We start from the raw sequence: 21626 nt of genomic DNA on the forward strand, positions 1-21626 counted from the left end.
AGAGGGAAAAAGTCAGCTGAACTCTTCTGAATGGCTTTTTATTCCTTTATGACTTAAGAAGTCCAATTTTAGTAGGTAGAGCCTGGGCAAAGACTTGACTGGTGATTACAGGAGTACAAGTCAAAGGTCATTTGAGTATCTGTGGTCACTCAAATTTCTAAAAGGTCCTTTGTTCTTGGTTCTCTCTGGTCCTCAGGTTTTGCATATTAAAATTGTACAAATTAAAATTGTCTTAGTTTTTTCCCTTTGTTGATTTAAGCAATGAGCCTAGATCAAACAATGCAACTACAAGTTAATATAACACTTGCAAAAGACCCATGTGAATTTTTAATATCTTCTGGGAGACTGATTTCTAGTATAAAAAGAATTGCAAAGAAATACTGAATTAGTATCTTAGTTTGTTGTAGTGTTGGTCTGTTGTAGTAATTCTGTTGAAAAGAAACAATTTCGTGTATGTTGTATGATAGACCAAATAAATATATCCATGTTCAGAATAAGGGTTCTTGCTGTGGGAGAAGAGTGATTCAGTTATGGAACAGGAGGAGAGGAAGAATTCTGAGGGATTGGAAATTGAGGTATTGCTATGAACTCGTATTTCTAAAAAAAAATTATGTAATTTTCTAGCTCTGTTGTCAGAGGGCCTAGAAGCAGGTACCCCAGTAGTAATCAGCATATTAACACCCAGATCTTGATTTATTAATGCTTTTCCCCACTCCCTACCGAGAGAAACCAGAATTTTTTTGGAGGAAAGGCCGATTCTAGGACCATGGCAAGGAAATTACAAGGTGAACCTGGAACATCTTTTATAAGAAAGTAAGGGAATGCTTAAAAACAGAGTGGGGGAAAACGTGCGTGCGCACACACACGGGAACACGTCAAAAGGACACAGAAGCCAGCGTGAAGAGTCCTCTTATTGGCTACGTTTTGGACATGATCATTAAAAAAAAAATGACAAAAATGGGTTATATGTATGACATTTTAAAAAGTGCAGAGTCCATAGTAAATAAAGGAGGGGAGGAAGAAGGGAAAGGCCCTTTTTGCAGAAGAAGGCCAGTTAAGAAATGTAGAGGCAACGTATAACTAGAAAGCAACCACTTTTCAATCTACTATTGTAAAGCCTGATTCAGGTAAGAACCATCAGTGGGTGCTAAAACCCTTGAGTGGAAGGCTGAATAGGATATTCACAGTCTCAAAGTTTTACTCTCTGGATTACTTAGCTAATAACAGAGCAATGGGGAAATCTGATAGATACTACCTTAACCAAATGATCACACTTAACATCACCAATAATGGAACAAAACTGACATTACTGCCTCTTGCTGTCATGTGCTGGGAAGGAGTGTACATCTTCATCTAGTCAGTGTTCTTGCCAGTAGGATTTAACAGAACTCTGATCATGAGGAAATAATTAGACAACCCCAATTATGGGATATTCTACACAATAACTGGTCTGGGCTCTTCAAAAATGTCTGTATTATGAAAGTCAAGGAAAGGGTGGGAACTGTGTAAAAGGAGACCAAAGAGTATACAACAACCAAACACAATGTGTGATATTTGGAGCCTGGCTCAAAACAGACCCAGCCACCTATAAAGGATACTACTGGGACATGTTAGAGAATATTCTATTAAGGATAAATTTGTTGAGTGTGATAATGAATTGTGGTATGTACGGGAATATCCTTATTCTTAGGCCAAAGTATTTTTAGGCATGAAGGATTATGATGGTGCAATTTACTCTCAACTCTCAAAAAAAAAAAGTATTCAGGTGGATCAGTAGATAAACCAATATGTGGCAAAATGTTAACAGCCAGTAAATCAACATAAAAGGTAAATGGATGTTCATTGTACCACTCTTTCAACCCTCCAAAAATAAAAATATTGAGGAAAAGTAAAAGAAGTTATAAAGGTCTCTCATCCAAATCCACAGATTAGCCCCAACAGGATTCGGGAAATATATGGAGTTCAGGCAAAGGACCATGGCTGTGGCGAGCTTGGAGGACTTGCGGACTCCCAGATGCACCAGCATTCACTAGGGCATCACTTCCTCCATCTCCTCATTTAGAAGATGGGGATAACCTCACCTCTTCTAGCAGGGTGTTTAGAACTGCGCTACATTGTAGCCAGAAATTTGGGAAACAGAATAAACTTGTTTTTAAGCAATGTACTAGGTTAGACTTTCAAATAATATGCTCAATATGTTTTTCTTCAACCTTCAGGTATCTTTTCAGCTAAAGTCCCTCTAAATTTATAGCACCGGGCCTAACTGTAAAGTGAAAAAAGTACAACAAACACTACAGAGTGTCTAAAAAGGAAACAGGAAGCAAAGCTGCCTTGAGATGTCCTATCAGGGCCCTTTCAACATTCAATCAACACAAATTCCAGTGAGCACCTATTATGCATCTGGAAGTGGGCTGCTTTCTGGGGATACAGTGCAATTAGAGACGTGGGCCCAGCCCCCATGAACTGACATTCTAGTTGCAGGAAGCCTAACAGTAAACCAGCCAACAAAAACAATTATAGTTTTGGTGAGTACAATTACAGAAATAAATCGGATGCTGTGAGAAACAGTGGCATTGGGGGGATGAGGGAAGCAGCCCACTCTACTCAGGGCCTCTTAGCTGAGTCCTGAAGAATGAGAAGGAGGCAACTGTGCAAAGGTCTAGGGGAAAAGCAGTTCAGGTAGTGAGAACAGTAAGTGTAAATGCCCTGAGGCATTTACAAGCTTTTGCTTGTTTTGAGAACTAGAGGTAAAATGTGGGTGGTAAGGGAAAGCGATAGTAGAGGAGACTGGAAGGTAGGCTGGGCCACAGAACAATGTGGAGTTTGGCCTTTGAGAGCAAATGGAAGCATCTGGAGGGTTTTAAGCCAGGGAATGTGCTCTATTTTACTCTGCTACTGGTGGAGAATGGTTGTAGGGGGACAAAAGTCTTTTAGTAAAATGTAGTTTTTGTAAGGCATATGCTACTCTGAAAAATATGAAAATGATTTTGAAGGAATGGAAAGAACTGGCTGAACAGAGGGGAATAGGGATGACTTGGAGTGGGAGCAAGAAGAATTTGGAGTTTATTAAAGTAATACCAGACATTCAAAGAGGTAAATGTTGGCAGCTCCTATCCAAGCACTGTCCAAGGGAGAGGAACTCTTGGCCAGTGGACTTCAGCCATTCTGGTCCAGTTGGCAAGGCCTTGGATTTTATGCTTCGGTAGGCATGGGAGGTCTTATATCAGAGGCTGTTGGGAATACTGTGTGAGGCGATTTATGTAAAGAGTTTAGCACAATGCCTTATGCAAGATGTTCTGGCTCATAGTATTATTATTAGGTTCCTGGATCAGGTTACTAAGGGTAACTACTATTATTATTATATTAAAATTTATTTATTTATTTATTTATTTATTTATTTATTTATTTAGAGCAGGGGGAGAGGGGCAGAGGGAGAAGGAGAGAAACTCAAGCAGACTCCATGCTGAGGACAGAGCCCAACCTGGGGCTTGATCTCACAACTCTGAGATCATGACCTGAGCAGAAACCAAGAGTCAGATGCTCAACTGACTGAGCCACCCAGGCTCCCCCTAAGGTAACTATTATTATTTTTATCATCATCTTCCTCCTCCTCCTCCTCCTCATCATCATCACCATAGGAATCTCCAACTCAACAGTCACACTGCGCTTTTTATCTTCTCTGCAGATCTTTCTCCATTTATGTCCGTGTCAGCAATGGCACAACCCTGGAGCCTTACTTGCGATTCAGTTACCCAAGCCCTGACAAACTGATCTTCAAAGTGCTTCTGTTCTATCCACGGCCTTCCCCGTTGCACAACCCACACCCTCGCCACCATGACCCCTCCTGGGACCTCTCTGGTCCTCCGCCAAACTACTTGCCACACCTCAGGCAGAGCAACCTTATGCAAAACCACTTTGATGGCTTCTCTTCACTCTTGGAATCAAGCTGACATTTCTTAACAGGGCCCAGAAGTCCCTTCATGCCCTATCCATCTACTATTCTAGTCTCATCTTGTGCTAGTCTCCCCTTGCTCTCTACATTCCAGTCTTACTAGCTTGTTCTATGTTCCTTGGACTTGATAAACAACTTCTTGCCTCAGGGCCCTTGGACATGCCATTTTTTTAAAAAGATTTTATTTATTTAATTGACAGAGAGAGAGACAGTGGAGAGAGGGATTCACAAGCAGGGGGAATGGGAGAGGGAGAAGCAGGCAGCCCGATGCGGGGCTTGATCCCAGGATCCTGGGATCATGACCTGAGCTGAAGGCAGTCGGTTCACCGACTGAGCCACCCAGGCGCTCCGGACATGCCATTTTTAATTTTTTCTGGAAAAGTTTGCCCTATTTGCCTGGCTTAACACCAGTCCTGTTTTTTTGTTTGTTTTAAGGATTTTATTTATTTATTTGAGAGAGAGAGCATGAGTGGGAGGTGGGGGGTAGGGGCAGAGGGAGAGGGAGAAGCAGACTCTGCTGAGCAGGGAGCCCGATGTGGAGCTCGATCCCAGGACCCTGGGATCATGACCTGAGCCGAAGGCAGATGCTTAACGGACTGAGCCACCCAGGCGCCCCACCAGTACTTATCTCAGCTGAAGTATCACTTCTTCAGGGAGGTCTTTATGGGTCCCTCCAAAAATAGAATAGGTGCTCCTATTTTGTGCACTTCTCCTTTCCTTCAGAGCATTTATTTTAATTGTGATTAGATGTTATTTATGTGATTATTTGTTCAGGGTCAATCTCTTCACAGTAAGCTCTATGAGTGCAGGGGCCACATTGGTCTTATTCACTGAAGTTTTCCCAATGAGCCAGGCACACAGAAGGCATTTTGTAAATATTTGTTGCCTGGATGAATATATGACTTGAGTTGATCTTGCCAGCATCTGCTTTTCTCCCGTCTCTGGACAGGCTCCTTGTAGGAAGGCTGTGTGTATCTCTCCTCAGAAGGAACTGAGGTCTGACTTCCGTGGGCCATCCTGCCTAAGTTGTCTAGCCAAGTGGAATTCAGGAAAACAGGTGTTTTTCTTCCTTTAAATACTGTATGTTTAAATTCCTAGCATTCATAGTTTCAAAATAAGAGGTATTAACAATTCACAAGTATCAGGAAAACTCATGGCATAAAGCAAGTTGCCGTTTGGCTGAGGCTCAAACTTGAGCTGCATGGCTATGGAACTGGGGTGTGGTGGGATTGATTCTCTTAGCCAGAGAATGTGAGCTTACCTGGCAGCCCAGCATCTATGCCTCCATGGGGCTGCTCTGCCTTTTTGGAAATATTTACAAAGTATGGGGCTTCAGGATATACTTTTCCCCAAGGTCAAGGGTTTGTACAAAAGTAATTTAACCATGTACCGAGAGTTTAGAAAACAGGGAGTTGGAAATTCCTTAGAGTCTCACCTAATCTCACCCAGTGATTTCATAGAACAATAATTCCTTCCAGTGTGTTTTCACTGCACATAGACTTTGGCAACAGACCTAAGTTTGAATCCTGGCTCCTCACTTACTTTTCTCTCAGCCTTTGTTTCCCCGTCTATAAAAAGGGGATGATACTCACCTTCCCCAGGTTATTGGATTATATATGCAAGGGTGTGTGAATTTACCTAGTCTTTCTTCTTCTCTTCCCCCATGCTAAGATGTTTCCCTAAACAGAGGACAAGCTTGGGCTCCCCAACCTCTTCCCTTCTTCTCCTATCCGTGGAGCTGGACAACTCAGGCTGACCCCAAATGCCTTCCACAATGTCCTCAGATCACTTGCAGAGGGCAGAGATGACTAAGGAGCCCTCACAGTAAAAAGCCTACTGACAAGGATACTGACCATGTCAGGGTGCCATTTAGCTGCCTTCTTTGGAAGACATTGTTCCAAACTATTGGTTCTAAATATTTTTTCTCCTTCTTAACTCTTGGTCTCCAAAGAAAGTGGAGAAAATGTTAAGGATAAAATAGCACTGGAACACATCTCATTTATTCTTGGTCAATATACACTGGTCTAAGTTTTTCCCCTCCCTTGTTAGAAGCATAAAAATATTCTGGAATGAAAGTGGATCCCATGTCCATCTTAAGTCACTATTGCCCCCAAGGCCCAGCTGTATTCCCTGGGAAGCAAAACAGAAGTAAACAAGGAGTGTTAAAGGTGAACTTTAAATAAAACCAGGCTGCTTTAATATTAAACTTTCTGCTTGATCTCCAAAAGAACAATTATGTAAACCTTGATGAGGCTAAGTACAACATGGAATTTGCCTCTGAGGCTTTGTTCTGAGAAGGACATGTACCCTTCTTTGAGGGGGCTAAAAAATGCACAAACTCTACAACCACAAATGTCATGGCCTTGACAATGCACTTTTAAGTTTTAGTTACAAGAGGCTGAAACATAAAGATCTCGTAGCCTACTCCTGGCTGTGCAAATAGGCAGGCTGAGATTCAACTAACATTGAGTGCTCACTATTTTTTCTCACATCTTTTAACAATCAGTCTTGAAAAGGTGTATATTACCATCTCCATTCCATAGAAGAAAATGAGGTTTAGAGACATAAAGTTAGCAGAGTAAGTGGTGGAGTTGGGATTCAAACCCAGACCTTCTATTTTGTTTTTGTTTTTTTTTAAAGATTTTATTTATTTGACAGAGAGAGACAAAGCGAGAGAGGGAACACAAGCAGGGGGAGTGGGAGAGAGAGAAGCAGGCTTTTCGCAGAGCAGGGAGTCCGATGCCGGGCTTGATCCCGGGATCCTGGGATCATGACCTGAGCCGCAGGCAGACGCTTAACAACTGAGCCACCCAGGCGCCCCTCCAAACCTTCTGTTGTAAATTCAGTGCTGTTCTTTTATTTCTCTACAATAGCTTCCCCAATTCCAGGCCTGAGAGGGTATAAGGGCCATTATACCTTCCCCAGTGACATTACTGAGCTAAAATCAACCTCAACATGATCATGGCAAGTAAATATAAAATGTATATTATATATAAATGTATATATTTACATATAGTTACACATAAATATGTACTGTCCCTCCTCACTGTTTGAGGATAAGTCGAACATTGTGCCCTTCTACCCCTCAATACTTCAATCTGGACTTCATAAGACTGAGGACAATTATTTTCATAAGCCAGGATCGTTATCAAAAATAGGAAATTTAATATTAGTATAATACTATTATTTTATCTATTTAAATTTCACCGATCATCCCAATAACATACTTCATAGCTTCTTTTCCCTGGTTCAGGAGCCCATCCAGGATCATGTCTTGCATTTAGTATTAATGTGCTTTAGTTTCTTTCTAATCTGGAACAGTTTCTTGGTCTTTGTTTTTAAGACATTGGCACTTTTGAAGAGTACAAGTCAATTATTTTGTGAAAGGTCTCTCCGTGGGAATTTGTCTGATGCTCCCTTGTGATTAGATTCAGGTCATGGATTTTTGGCAAGAACACTACCTAAGTGATGACGTGTCCTTCTCAGGGCATCACATTAAGAGGAATGTGTTTTCTCCCCTAAAAAGTTACTATCTTTTGGGGCACCTGGGTGGCTCAGTTGGTTAAGCACATGACTCTTGGTTTCAGCCCAGCTCATGATCTCAGGGTGTGGGATGGAGTCCCACTTTGGCTCTGTGCTCAGCAGGGAGTCTGCTGAAGATTCTCTCTCTCTCTCTCTCTCTTTCCCTCTCCCGCTGCCCCTCCCCCCCGCTCATGTGCACACTCTCTCCCTCTCAAATAAATAAATAAATAAATACATCTGTAAAAAAAAGTTACTATCTTTCCTTTTGGAATTAATAATTATGTCACTAATTGGGAACAAGGGCCTTATTAATATTTGGCTAATAAAATCATTCTCACTTGAGGGGCGCCTGGGTGGCTCAGTTGTTAAGCGTCTGCCTTCGGCTCAGGTCATGATCCCAGGGTCCTGGGATGGAGCCCCGCATCAGGCTCCCTGCTCTGCGGGAAGCCTGCTTCTCCCTCTCCCACTCCCCCTGCTTGTGTTCCCTCTCTCACTGTGTGTGTTTCTCTCTCTCTGTCAAATAAATAAATAAATCTTTAAAAAAAAAATCATTCTCACTTGAAGCAGCTATTCCATTATTACCCTCGTCAATATTCACTTCCTGAGTGTTAATTAGTTTAACTCTCCTGGATCCTCCTTGATCACTGGGTTTGCCTGGGACTTGAGCAAAGTCACTTTCACAGACTATAGAGCATCTTACAACTTCTGCAAGATGTATGCTTTTACCTTGCCACTGATTTGCTCTGGCTTTGTATCCTACTGACAGATGTTTACAGTGTCCACAGTCAATGAGCAAGTGATCCAGCAAAGACTTGCAGTGACGGGCAGGGTAAGATGCCAGGGCTAATCAGGTCATTACAGAATACTTCTCCTGGTATGACGACTGCTGCTTACCTGTCAACGTAATAACTGCAAGGACCACCGTATTATCTGCCATAACGGAAATATGTGAATTCTTCTGATTTATAACAGTGATTCCAAAGATGTCATTCCTTGTTCCTTGTAGTTATAACCAAGGAACGATGCTGTAATTAGGCTAACAAATTAGAATCCCCCATGTAACTTCAATTCATAACAATGGCGATTGTGAGACTCCCATACAATCATCTTTGTGAACAAATGCTGCTTACCTCTTAACACATGCTGATAACTGGATAACAGGAACTGCAGGTGCTCAACCAGTTCGTCCCATGTCTGCCACTGGGTTTTATCTGACTGCAGAGAAGTGAAAGCAGTTGGTAGGAGGTGCCTTCTTCAGTTACATGCTCAAGGGTGAGGGGAAAGGTATTCTAGGTCTGACCGAGGCAGGGAAGCATGTACCTGACACTTGAGCAGTGATGTAGAATTGTTCAGAAAGTAGAGGGCCTGGGCCAGAGACAAGGGCAGGCGGGTGGGCGTCTCGCAGCTGTGGAGGAATATGATTTCTAACACTTTGCAGCGCAGAAGGTGGCTTTCCATGGTAGTAAAGAACATCTCCCTGCATGGAGAAGAGAGAGGGTTAACCATCACCACTATCACTTCAAGGAATGTATACCACAATTCCCTCTGAAAGCTCTAACCTTTGCCCTAAAACAGAGGTGGCTAAGAAGGAATATGATAGAGGCCTACAAATGCACAAAGCTTGTGAATGAGGCAGAGGTGGGGTTGTTCATGAATTAACAACTGCCAGAAGGAGGGAAAAGTCTTTGATATTTGGAAAAGAAAAGTTTAGGACACGTTAAAAAGATTAACTTCATATTGTAAGAGAATTAATACTGGGAATAAATATTTCTAAATGCCCACAATGTGCCAGACACTGTTTGGCAGAGCAAAGAATATTAAGATAAATAAAAGAAGGCATTTCTCTCAAAAAGCTGACTGATGACCAGAGGCAAAAGGTATGCAATGGGAACCAAAATAAAGTGTGTGGCCAGTGCACGTGTATGTGGGCTGCCTGTGGTGCTCCAGGGATACACACGGGAGAGAGCACACTTGGTCAGGGGACTAGAAGGGGCCTTCCTAACGGAGGAAGAGGCACGGGAAAGTAGTCTAAGAAGAGCAAAAAAGGCTCAAGGCAGGAGTCATTCCACCAGTGGGGAAAATCCTGGACGAAAAGAAGGAAGTAAAAAATACACAGCTGTGGGCATTGCAGCTTCTTAAACTTCAAGTCTAGAACTTGAGAGTTCCTCTGGGGGGACTTGCCCTGGACTTTGTCACTTTACCCAGTGCAGGACTTGACTAGCAAAGGTGGGCTGCAGCATATTCAGAATCTCAGAGAGGGAGAGCTACAAAACAGCTGTGCTTCGGGAAGGTTAATCATTGTTCTAGGGTCTTTTAATTTTTTTTTCTTGAAGTAGGCTCCATGCCCAGCTTGGAGATTGAGCCCCTGACCCCAAGATCAACACCAGAGCTGAGATCAAGAGTCAGATGCCTAACCGACTGAGCCACCCAGGTGGCCCTCAGGCTCATTGTTCTAAAAGCAATGTCAGCTTCCAAAAGAGTGTTATAAATCTCAGATGCACAGGGTGCATCTCTGGACTGCCTGAGGGTGTTAGCTTAAAGGTCTGTTTGTCAGTCCTTGTCAGGTCTGCTGGTCATAGCAGTTCCGGAAGCAGACACCTTGTGAGCACATAAGGAGGTACAGCAATGAGGAACACAGCTAGCCCTGATCCAAGAGGCTTTTCTCCTACATCTTGCCCCTTTGTAGTTTTGCAACATCTGGAAAAATAGGGGGTTCTTTGTGCCACTGCCATTTATAAAAATGATAAATCATAAAGTATCTATTCATTTTTATTTTCCCTTTCCCTTTGCTTTTGCACCAGGCACATATATTATTTGTAGAAAAGCAAAGTTTATAAAGCAAAATGAATATTTTTAACCTTTCCCTCTTACTATTCAAAAGTTTTAAAAAGTCTAAAATATTTATGAAAATCCATTTTATTTCTTTAATGAGTTGAAAATCATTGTATACCTTCTCTGACAAATTTTCTTTTTCTTTCTTTTTAAGTAGGCTCCATGCCCAGTGTGGAGCCCAACACAGGGCTTGAACTCACAACCCCAAGATTAAGCCCTGGACTGAGATCAAGAGTCAGATGCTTAACCGACTGAGCCACACAGGCACCCCACAAATTTTCTTCTTTGATGCAAGGAACTCCGAAGGATTACATTTGCACGATATTCCCCAAATTCTTTTTAAAGTCCAATTTCTAGGGGCACATGGGTGGCTCAGTCAGTTAAGCATCTGACTCTTGGTTTCAGCTCAGGTCACGATCTCGTGGTTGTGGGATCGAGCCCTGCATCTGGCTCCATGCTCAGTGAGGAGTCTGCTTGAGATTCTCTCCCTCTCTCCCTACTTGTGCGCTCTTGCTCTCTTTCTCTCTCCCAAATAAATAAAATCTTTTGAAAAAAGTCCAATTTCAGGGATGCCTGGGTGGCTCAGTCAGTTAAGTGTCTACCTTTGGCTCAGGTCATGATCCCGGGGTCCTGGGATCTAGTCCCACATTGGGCTCCCTGCTCACTGGGGAGTCTGCTTCTCCCTCTCCCCCTCCCCGCTGTTTGTGCTCTCTCTCTCAAATGAATAAATAAAATCTTAAAAAAAAAGTCCAATTTCTACTCTGTATTTGGCCTATTTCTCTCACAAGACAGTTTTTCTATTCAATAACCTTCTATTTCAAACTGTATTTTCTCTTCTAATTTTGTTTCCAGGGCCTGTGTTTGTCTTGGTTTTATAATCCACAGGTAGCATACTCAGAGATATAAAAAGGACAAAAAGGTAATTTTAATGCATTGGCCATAGCGGGAAATGGAGGTACAAAATCTATAGCAATTCAAATTTGAATTTCAAAAACAAGATATAGAGGAAGGCCAACATCCAGATTCATAGAATACCTGGTATTGGACTTACCCTCCTGTCATAAACAATTATAAAACTGGAGAAACATATGCAATAATCATTTTCAGGCACTGGACAAGCTGCTTCAAAGTACTGTTATTCTTAAAAGAAGGGAAACAAAAGTGACAAACCCCACATTTATCCCAAATTTCTTATGGGCGGTACTTTCTAAGGCAGAGGAAAGTGTGGGTCCCAAACACAAAGCAGTGGGCTTGCTGGGCAGAGCAAAAAGAGGCTGATGGTTGAGACAGCTGAAGTGGCTGGAATTTGTGTTGGAGGAGGAGGAGCTCAAGAAATGTGTGTAAAGGGGCCCCTGGCACATGTGCAGGAAGAAGCTCAAAAGCCTGAGAGAGAAAACCAACTGGAGGGCTATGAGCTGAGCAGAGATTCTGGAGATCTTCCAGCGCTGAGAGATACTGGGGTTTCAATGAGCCACAGTGGAGAGACCTCACTGAACATCTTGGACCTTCAGTTGAGACCCCAAAAGGACTAAGCCTCAAGACTCAAGCCCTTTAATAAGGGCTGCTTTAGAACCACCCTTATAAGTCCTAGAAACAAGCCTCAACAGGAGAAAGCTAATCTGCCAGTAAATCAATCGCCTGCCAGAATAAAACTCAATACTCTTTAAAAAAACAGGCAGCAGACCAGACCTTCAACAACACAGCATTTATAACGTCCAGCATACAACAAAAAATTATTAGTCAAGGGAAAAAGCAGGAAAATATGACCCACAGCCAGGAGCAAAATGTCCAGAGAAACAAACAACATCCAGAGATGTTGGAATTAGTAGACAAGGCCTTTAGAACAGCTATTATAAATATGTTCATGATTAACCAACCAACCAACAGACCAAGATGTATATAATGAGTGACTAGGTGGGGACTATTAGCAAAGAGAAACGGAAACTATAAAAATGAACCATATGGAAACCCCAGATCTGAAAAATACAATATCTGAAATGGAAAAAAAAAAAAAAGACCACTTGATAGGCTTAACAGCACCTTGGGCGCTCTGAAAGAAAACGTCAGGAATCTTGAAGACTATCCACACTGAAGCAGAGAAAAAAAAAATCAAGACAAAACAAAGCAAAACAACAATAGAAAACATCAGAACCTTAGTGATCTGTGGAACAGTGTCAAGCAATCCAACATACATGTAACTTGATTCCCCAGAATAAGAGTTTGTGGCAAAAAAACTCCAGCCAAAATTTGATGAAAAATATCAACTCACAGATTTAAGAAACTCAATAAACCCCAAGCAGGATAAATGTACAGAAAATTACATGTCGGTATCATAATCAAATTGCTAAAAATAAAAAATAAAGCAGCCAGAGAAAAAAGACATATGACGTATAGGGGAACAACAGTAAGATATTCTAATAACTTCTCATTAGCAAGTCAGGAGAAAATGGAACATCTTTAAAATAAATAAAGAAAAAAATCCCTATCAACCTAGAATTTACATCAAGTAAAAACACCATTCCTAAATGAAGGTGACACAAAAACATTTCCAGATAAAAGCTGAGAGAATTTATTACAAGTAGACCTGCACTACAAAAAATACTTTAAAAAGTAAGTTCTTTGGGTGGACAAGAAATGACACCAAATGGAACTTGAATCTTCAGGAAAGAAGGAACACCAGAAATGGTAACTATGTGGGTCCCACGTATTTTTTTTTTTTTAAGATTTTATTTATTTGACAGAGAGAGTTAGCGAGAGCAGGAACACAAGCAGGGGGAGTGGGAGAGGGAGAAGCAGGCTCCCCACTGAGCAGGGAGCCTGACGCGGGGCTCAATCCCAGGACTCCAGGATCATGACCCAAGCCGAAGGCAGACGCTTGACGACTGAGCCACCTGGGCGCCCCACCCCGCGTATGTTTTTTTGTGATACCACCAGGCAATTAACTCAATTCTGGAACTCTCCACCTGAAGATTGCATCAGATCCCACAGGTTATGGGCTTGGTCCTATGAGACTCCCTCCACCCTCACTTCAGATGCCACTCTCATGTCCAGATTGTCACCTGTGTTTCTGGATGACTGGCTGTAGATCAGAGGTTCCCAGGTCTCCCTCCTCAGGTTCAATTAATTTGCTAGAGCGGCTCACAAAACTCAAAAACAAATTTTACTTACTAGTTTACCAGTTTCTTATAAAGGGATATAACTCAGGGACAGCCAGATGGAAGAGATGCATAAGGTAAGGTATGTGGGAAAGGATGAAAAGCTTCCAAGGTCTCTGGGGCTGTCATTCTCCTGGTATCTTTCTGTGTTCACCATCCTGTAAGCTTTCTGAGCCCTGTCCTCTTGGGTTTTTATGGAGGCTTCATTAGATAGGTGTGATGGATTAAATCACTGACAATTTGTAATTAAACTCAATCCCCTGCCCCTCTCCCCATCCTGTAGCTGAAGATGGGGTGGGGGGAATGGTTGGGGGGTTGGGACACAGTTCCGATTCTTACCCTAGGGGCATTCCAAAAGTCACTTCATTAACGTGATAAAAGACACCTTTATCTTTCCTCACTTAGGAAATTCCAAGGGTTTGGGATGAAGACCAAATATATATTTCTTATTATAAATCACAGTATCCCGGTGTGTAAATATAAAAGACCCTCTCCACATCATCTCTTAAATTTATTTTAAAAACAACTAAGTGTTTAAAACAAAAATATGACTTCATTCTGGAATTTATACCTATGTAAAAGTAAAATGTATGACGATAAAGTACAAAGGATGAAAGCAGAGTAAATGGAAATATAGTTTTAAGATTCTGACATTATATGTTAAGCGATATAATATTAATTCAAGGCAGACTGTGGTAAGTTAAGGATGCATATTGTAATTCTAAGAACAACCATTAAAAATAAAACATTTACTGAAGAGTATTTGATAAAATTCAATACCCACTCATAATGAAAACTAGGAGTAAAAGGGAACTTCTTCAACTTGTGAATGAACATCCACAAAAAGCCTGCCAGCCAGCGTCATGATTAATGATGAACTTATATTTTAATCAATAATTAATTAATGAACTGAATGCTTTCCCATAAATCATTAACAAATGCAAAGATGTCTGCTTTTACCACTGCTATTCAACATAGTTGTGGAAGTTCTAGCCAGTGCAATAAGGCAAGAAAAGGAAATAAAAGGCATAAAGATTGGGAGAAATAAAACTGTCCCTATTTGCAGATGACATGGTGACACACATCTATGTAAACAATCCCAAGGAATCTTGGCACAAAAGTATTATCCATAAAAGGAAAAGTTGATAAGTTGTATTTATCAACATTTAAAACTTTTGCTCTGTGAAAGACCTTGTTTAGAGGATGAAAAGGCAAACTACAAAGTGGGAGAAAATACTTGCAAACCACAGAAAAGTAGTATCTAGAATACAGAAAGATTCTCAAAACTCAACAGTAAAAAAGCAAACAATCCATTTAGAAAATGAAAAAAAGAGACATTTCAGTAAAGAGATATACAGATGGCAATAAACACATGAGAAGATGTTCAAATTCAATAGCCATTAGAGAAATGAAAATGAAAATCATGAGATATCACCACACACCTATTAGAATGGTTAGAATAAAAAACAGTGGCAACACCAAATGCTGGTCAGGATGCGGAGAAACCAGATCACACATATGTTGTTGGTGGGAATATAAAATAGTACAGCCAGTTTGGTAGTTTCTTAAAAACTAAACATGCAACTAACATATGATGCAAAAATTATACTCCTTGGTATTATTCCAGCGACATGAAGACTTATGTTCACATGAAAATTTGTATATGAATATTTATAGCAGCTTTATTCATAATAGTCCCAAACCGTAATATCCTCTGGGTAAATGGTTAAAAAAAATCCATGGTACACTCACACCATGGAATACTATTCACTAATAAAAAGGGATTAACTATTGATACACATAACAACCTGAATGAATCTCTAAAGAATTATACTGAATGAAAAAAGTCAGCCCCAAAAGGTTATGTACTGTATAATCCCATCCATAAAATAGTCTTTTTTTTTTAAAAGACTTTATTTATTTATTTGACAGAGAGAGACACAGCGAGAGAGGGAACACAAGCACGGGGAGTGGGAGAGGGAGAAGCAGGCTTCCCGCTGAGCAGGGAGCCCGATGCGGGGCTTGATCCCAGGACCCTGGGATCATGACCTGAGCCGAAGGCAGACGCTTAATGACTGAGCCACCCAGGTACCCCTTGTCTGATATTTCTGCACAATTAGATTGAGGTTATACATTTTGGGGCAAGGGTACTGCAAGAATTGTATTTTGTTTTTCTCAGTGCATCATATCAAAAGGCATATGATGCCAACTGTCTCATTGTTGGTGTTAACTTTGAACACTTAGTGACTAAGGTAGTGCCTTCACCATAAAGTTATTATTTTTCCCACTATAATTAATGAGTATCCTGTGGCAATATATTTTGAAATTATGAAAATACCTTGGTACTCCACAAACTTTCACCATTTTAATATCCATTCATATCTGAATTAACTATTATGATGGTTATCAAATGGCATTTTTTTCCCAACTCATTGTTTCTTCTTACATTTATTAATTGGCTTTCAACAGTAAAGAAGAACATCCCTTCTCTTCCTTCCTTCTTGTCAGTATTAGAATCGTAGATTCTTATTTTATTTAATAGTTTATAGTGTTTTATTGTCAATATTTATTTTGATGCTCAAATTATCCCAGATTTGGTCAGCAGAAGCCCTTTGACTTGACATGTTCTGAACGTTCTTTGAACATTTCCTTACTTTCTGGCGCAAGATGTTCCAGGTTCATCTTGTACTTTTCCCTACCTCAGTTCTGTAATTATCCTTTTCTTCAAGGAACCCTGGTTCCTTTTAGTGTAAACTGGTATTCTAAGATCTGGGTCAAAGGTGAGCTTATTGCTACTAAGGGGTAATTATTTCTACACTCAGTGGGTAGTGGTAGGAAAAGATGTATGAATACACACATACATGCCACCTTCACACATCTATATCTATTCCTTTATCTATCTATATTTATTAGAAACCACAAGTTTATATTGATACCTCCAATTCCAATTCAGCACCACAGGGTTCCTTCTATCCTTTCCCCTTTTCATATGTGTAACTCTCTTCTCTGACAGTGAGAAACTTGGCTCTCATTATCCACAATACATTTATTTGTTTAATCCTACAATACACATAAGATAGTTTTTGAATTGTTAACTCATACCTCTGTGAAAAAGAAATTTACTAACTAGAGTTTAATATTTATTCACAGTTCATTTTCTCTTTAGCCTGAGAATACTTAGTCCAAATACTGTGTTTTAAGTTACTTGGACAGATTAGTGGTTGCCAGGGATTGGGGAAGATAGATGGTGTGGCCATAAAAGGAGAGGGATCCTTGTGGTGATGGAACAGTTCTGTATATCTGGATTGTGCTGGTAGTTATATGAATCTACACATGTGCTCACACTGCACACAAATGAATGCATATAAAATGGGTGAAATCTGTATATGTTCTATGGATTGTACCAATGTTAATTTCCTGTTAGCGATATTGTACTATAGTTATATATAAGATGTAATCACTGGGGGAAAACAGGGTGAAGGGTACATAGGACCTCCCTGTATTAGTTTTGACAGCCTCCTGTGAATCCATAATTACTTAAAATAAAAACTGAAAAAAAAGTTACTTGGGCTTGTTCCCCCTCAAACCCCTTCTCTCACCCCAGTTATGTTATTTATTAAAACACAGGTTAATTTGTGTCTGTATTCCATGTTAGGCCCTCTCTTGTTGATATATCTTTCAACTCACTTCTTGATTTATTTTCCTTTTAGAATATAAACACTAATATGGTTCCCAAAGCCTAAAAGTTATAACTATACAAAGAAGCAAACTTAGAAGTATTATGCCACCAACACCACCACTTTGGCTTAATACCTTTTCTCCTTTCCAGCCCATTCCTATCCACCCCTTGTACATAAGCAATTTGATTAGTCTGCCATTTATCTTTGTTTCTTTTTTGACAAATGATCATAATTATGTACATTTTAAAATTTCTCCTTTCTTACAAAAAGATACATATATTTACTATGCATACTCTTTTGTATTTTGCTTTTTTAACTTAACAATATATTTTGGAAATCAGCTCAGAAATTGTGCTCCTATTTTTAATTTTAATTTTTTTTATAGCTGCATAATACTCCATTGTGTACTATAGATATTCAACCACTGCCCTATGTATGGGCATCTGGGTTGTTTCTAATATTTTACAATTATAAACAATGGTGTAGTGAATATCCTACATATTGTATATTCATACTGTTAGAAGGCTGTCTTCAGGGTAAATTCCTAGAAGTAAGATTGTTGGGTCAAGAGGTAAATGTACATTTAGTTTTGTTACATATTGCAAAATTCCTGATAGGTTTGTACCATTTGGCATTCCCACCAGCAATGTGTATCTGCTTTCTTAAAACCTCTTTAATGGAATGTATTTATTGTACTTCAAAATTCTTACTATGGCATCTTACTGTAGTTTTAATCTACATTTCTTTAAATATGGGTGAAGTTGAACATTGTAAGAAAATGAAATTACAGATCAATATTTCTGTAAACACAGATGTGAAAGCCCTTAACAAAATATTAGTAAACGGAATCTAACCAAGTACAGTTTTTTTATTCCAGGAATGGAAGGTTGGTTTAACATTAGGAAATTAATCAATGTAATTCATCACATCAATGGAAAAAGGAGAAAAATTATGATTATCTCAATAGGTGCAGAAAATATATTTCACAAATTTCAATACCTATTCTTCATAAAAACACTCCACTCAATAAACTAGAAATAGAAGGAAGCTTCCTCAATCCGACAGAGGACCCCTATGAAATGTCTACAGACTGAATGTTTCCTCCCTAAGATCAGGAATAAGGTAAGGATGTTTGCTCTTATCACTTCTCCAACATTCTCTTGGATTACTAGTCCATATAATAAGGCAGGAAAAAGAAGCAAAAGGCATATAGATTGGAAAGGAAGATGTTAAACTGTTTTTATTTGCAGACAATATGATTGTGTATGTAGAAAATCCTACGAAAACCACAAAAAAATTCCTAGTAGATACAATAAGTGAATTTAGTAAAGTTGCAGGATTTCTATATACTATCAATGAGCCATTGGAAAATGATAGGTCACATGGGTTATGCATTTGTCAAAATCCATGGAATATTTATATAAATTAGTCATACAATTTAATTGCATGTAAATTATACCTAAACTTTTTTTAAAAATTAAATAAACCAACGTAAAGGCTATATAAAGTATATTCTAGTACAATTTGGGTGCTTGCCGATTTGCCCCTTCTGAGTTGTAAAATAGGGTCAGGATTTATTTAAATTATTTTTGTCAATGTTAAGTCTAAATGTGTTTATAGTTACCCATTCCATAGATTTCCCACCTTTCATAAGAATCTGGGCTTGAATGAATGGTATGGGATTTGGACCCAAATGAAATACTCCTGACAAGGTGACAGAGCAAGCATGACATTTATGTACACTTCTTTTGGTCTGACCACTGTAACATATTGCCTCCTTTGAATACTGAATTTGGGATTAAAAAGTCCTGGCTTTAAATTTGGGTTCTGAATTGAATTAGCTGTGCAAACTTGGATTATTTCACTATTCTGAGTATTTTTCTCATTTGTTAAACAGGAATAACATCATAGTTTCATGAAAATATGAGAGAGTTAATGTGACAATGACAGGCACATTGCAGGGGCCCAATAAATGGTTTTCTTAATCTTAGTGGGGGTATTTTCATTAAATCTCTATTACAGTACTATTTGATTTGACATTTTCTTCTAATAGAGGAACCTAAACTGTATAATAGCCTTGGCTGCCAACTGGGAGTTTAGGGGATGGTTATGAGAAGTTAGACATAGAGCCAATGGAGATAATTTCCCCAAGGATCACTATTGTATGATGGTTCTCTCATAGTTATTTCTTGTGCTAGCAACTATTCATGAATTCATATTCATTCATTTATTTTTTCCTCTAGATTCTAAAATTACTGGTTAAAAGGAGGAATCATTGGTCCCAGCCAAGAACTCTATTTCTTTATCTCCTAAGGGAATACTTTACTAATTCATGCTTAGAGAAACTGAGTTCCTTATTTTTACCGTAGGGGCTTATTCTACAGCTCCAACGGTTTTCATTCTTGGCTCACCTCTTCTTCCCCTAATATCGGACATGCCTATTTCATTCACCCATCAGGCCTTTAGCGAACATTTATATCAGGCTCTATGGTTGAGAATCAGGGAATAGCTGAAACTTGAGGGATGACAAAGTTTTCAGCCAAATGAATAAAGTAAGAAACTGTAGGCTCCAGTTATGGTATCCTGCCTGTTTCAAGAAATTATGCCTTAGTTGCAAATAATTTGTTGAGAACCTCTTTTTTTCAAAAGGTTAAAGAGACAGGAACTCTCTCTCCACCTCTTTTTTTCCCAATTTAACTACTGTTTGGAATTTTCTTTTGAAATTCTGTTCCCAGGGGCACCCGGGTGGTGCAGTCGGTTGGGTATCCGACTCCTGGTTTAGGCTTAGGTTGTGATCCTCGGGTCATGGGATCAAGCCAAGCCCCAGGTTGGGCTCTGCGCTTAGCATGGAGTCTGCTTGAGACTCCCTCTCACTCTGCCCCCACCCACCCACCCTGCTCAATCTCTAAAATAAATAAATCTTAAAAAAACAAAACAAAACAGAAATTCTGTTCCCAGAACATAAAACAGAAACAAAACTGAGACTCACCTCTGACTCCTCTCAGGAATGTCCAGCACAAACCCAAACATCATCTCGGCAATTTTATTGGAGCTGCACGTGGGGGTCCGGTCTACCTCTACAGCTATGGACAGCATCCTTTGCAGCTGACACACAATCCTGTGTCCAGAACATAGAACACAAGTGAGTGGGAGAATCTAGCCAGGAGCCACCCGGCTAGCTGGGAGATCCCCACCCATGTAAAGGATCTTGTAAAGCACATACTAGGTCAGAGAGAACTACTCAAGCTCTCAGCATGCTTTTATTTAGCAATTTCACCTACCTGAATCCCTCTTGCCAGATCATACTATCTGAACCTCTCAGAACCTGTGGTTGAGCTGTAAAAGCAAGCTACTTTTAAATTCAAAATAGAAACATCTGATCTTAAGGATCTAGAGAACTTTGAGGATCATCTAACCCATAACTTTTCTATTTTCCAGATGAAGAAACAGGTCCAGAATATCAGTTATTCAAATTTCTTTGATATAGGAGAAAATACATATTTACCATATGGTTTTCCCGTCACTGGTTTCTTTACAATTATCTTTTACTAAGTTCAATTTCAGAACTTCAACTGGTGGACTGTGACCCTCTGTCCTATCAGACCTGAATGTGGGAGAAAGCCAGGCTGATGTGGCAGAAAGAATCTAGGCTACCCCTCAGAAAGGTGGGCCTGGCCTGAAGTCAGCCTTTTTTAACAAGCATTATTATTTGTGAAGGAAGAAAGCGCTCTGTTTTCAGAAAATCTGCAGTCAGTAACATAATAGGTGGCCTAGGGGCTTTGGCATCAGATTCTGGCTCTGCAATGACAAGCTGGTCAACTTTTGACAAATTACTAAATTGCTCTGAGCCCAAGTCTTCTCATCTCTAAAAAAGGGGGAATAATACCAGCTATTTCATAAAGTTTTGAGTGCTGTGTAAGATATTTGGTAGATACGCACTCATTCATGGTAAATGGTAGTGCCTATTGTTGTTAACATCGTGATAAATTGACTTTTAGAGGGCCTTATTTTTATTTATAGTAATATTTAATTATAATAAATAACAATAATAATTTAGATTATAGTATTTTCTTCCATTGAAGGAAGAGTGTCTGCCCCTCTCTTAGGTCTATATACTGGGGTTCTAGGATAACCATACTTTACAGCCTCCCCCACTCTGTTAAGCAAATACTTTTTTGTTCTAAACCTTCTCCCTTTAGATACAAGATTGTCTCTTAAATTAGTTAAAACCCTTAGGCCTTATATGAAAATCAGATTGGTGCAACTAGATTATAAAATAGTGTTGTAAATTTAGGCACAAATGCTGTATTTGAAGTGTCAAGTGTGACGGGCTTTTAACAATATGACTGACATGGAATAGGTTACTTGTGCAAGGACAGTTCTGGATCCTAAAACCCTGGCATCCCTCAAAAAATACCAAAACCACTCTCAACCCCATAAAAGAAATGCTAGGAATCTCTTTTCAGTGTGGTTTGAGGTAATGGG

General features: G+C 39.7%; 1 protein-coding gene across 1 annotated transcript in view; it reads right to left on the reverse strand.

The window, feature by feature from the left end:
• The window catches only part of SIMC1 (SUMO interacting motifs containing 1), an 85891-nt gene that overhangs the window by 1320 nt on the left and 62945 nt on the right, over positions 1-21626 (reverse strand). Inside the window, exons 7-9 of the mRNA XM_027605018.2 lie at positions 20131-20259; positions 8795-8951; positions 8605-8689 (exon numbers count right to left, since the gene is read on the reverse strand). Coding sequence (XP_027460819.2) covers positions 8605-8689; positions 8795-8951; positions 20131-20259 — 371 coding nt within the window. The remainder of the gene's footprint in view (positions 1-8604; positions 8690-8794; positions 8952-20130; positions 20260-21626) is intronic.

This window comes from Zalophus californianus, chromosome 5 (genome assembly GCF_009762305.2).
Source record: "Zalophus californianus isolate mZalCal1 chromosome 5, mZalCal1.pri.v2, whole genome shotgun sequence".
NCBI classification, from domain to species: Eukaryota; Metazoa; Chordata; class Mammalia; order Carnivora; family Otariidae; genus Zalophus; species Zalophus californianus.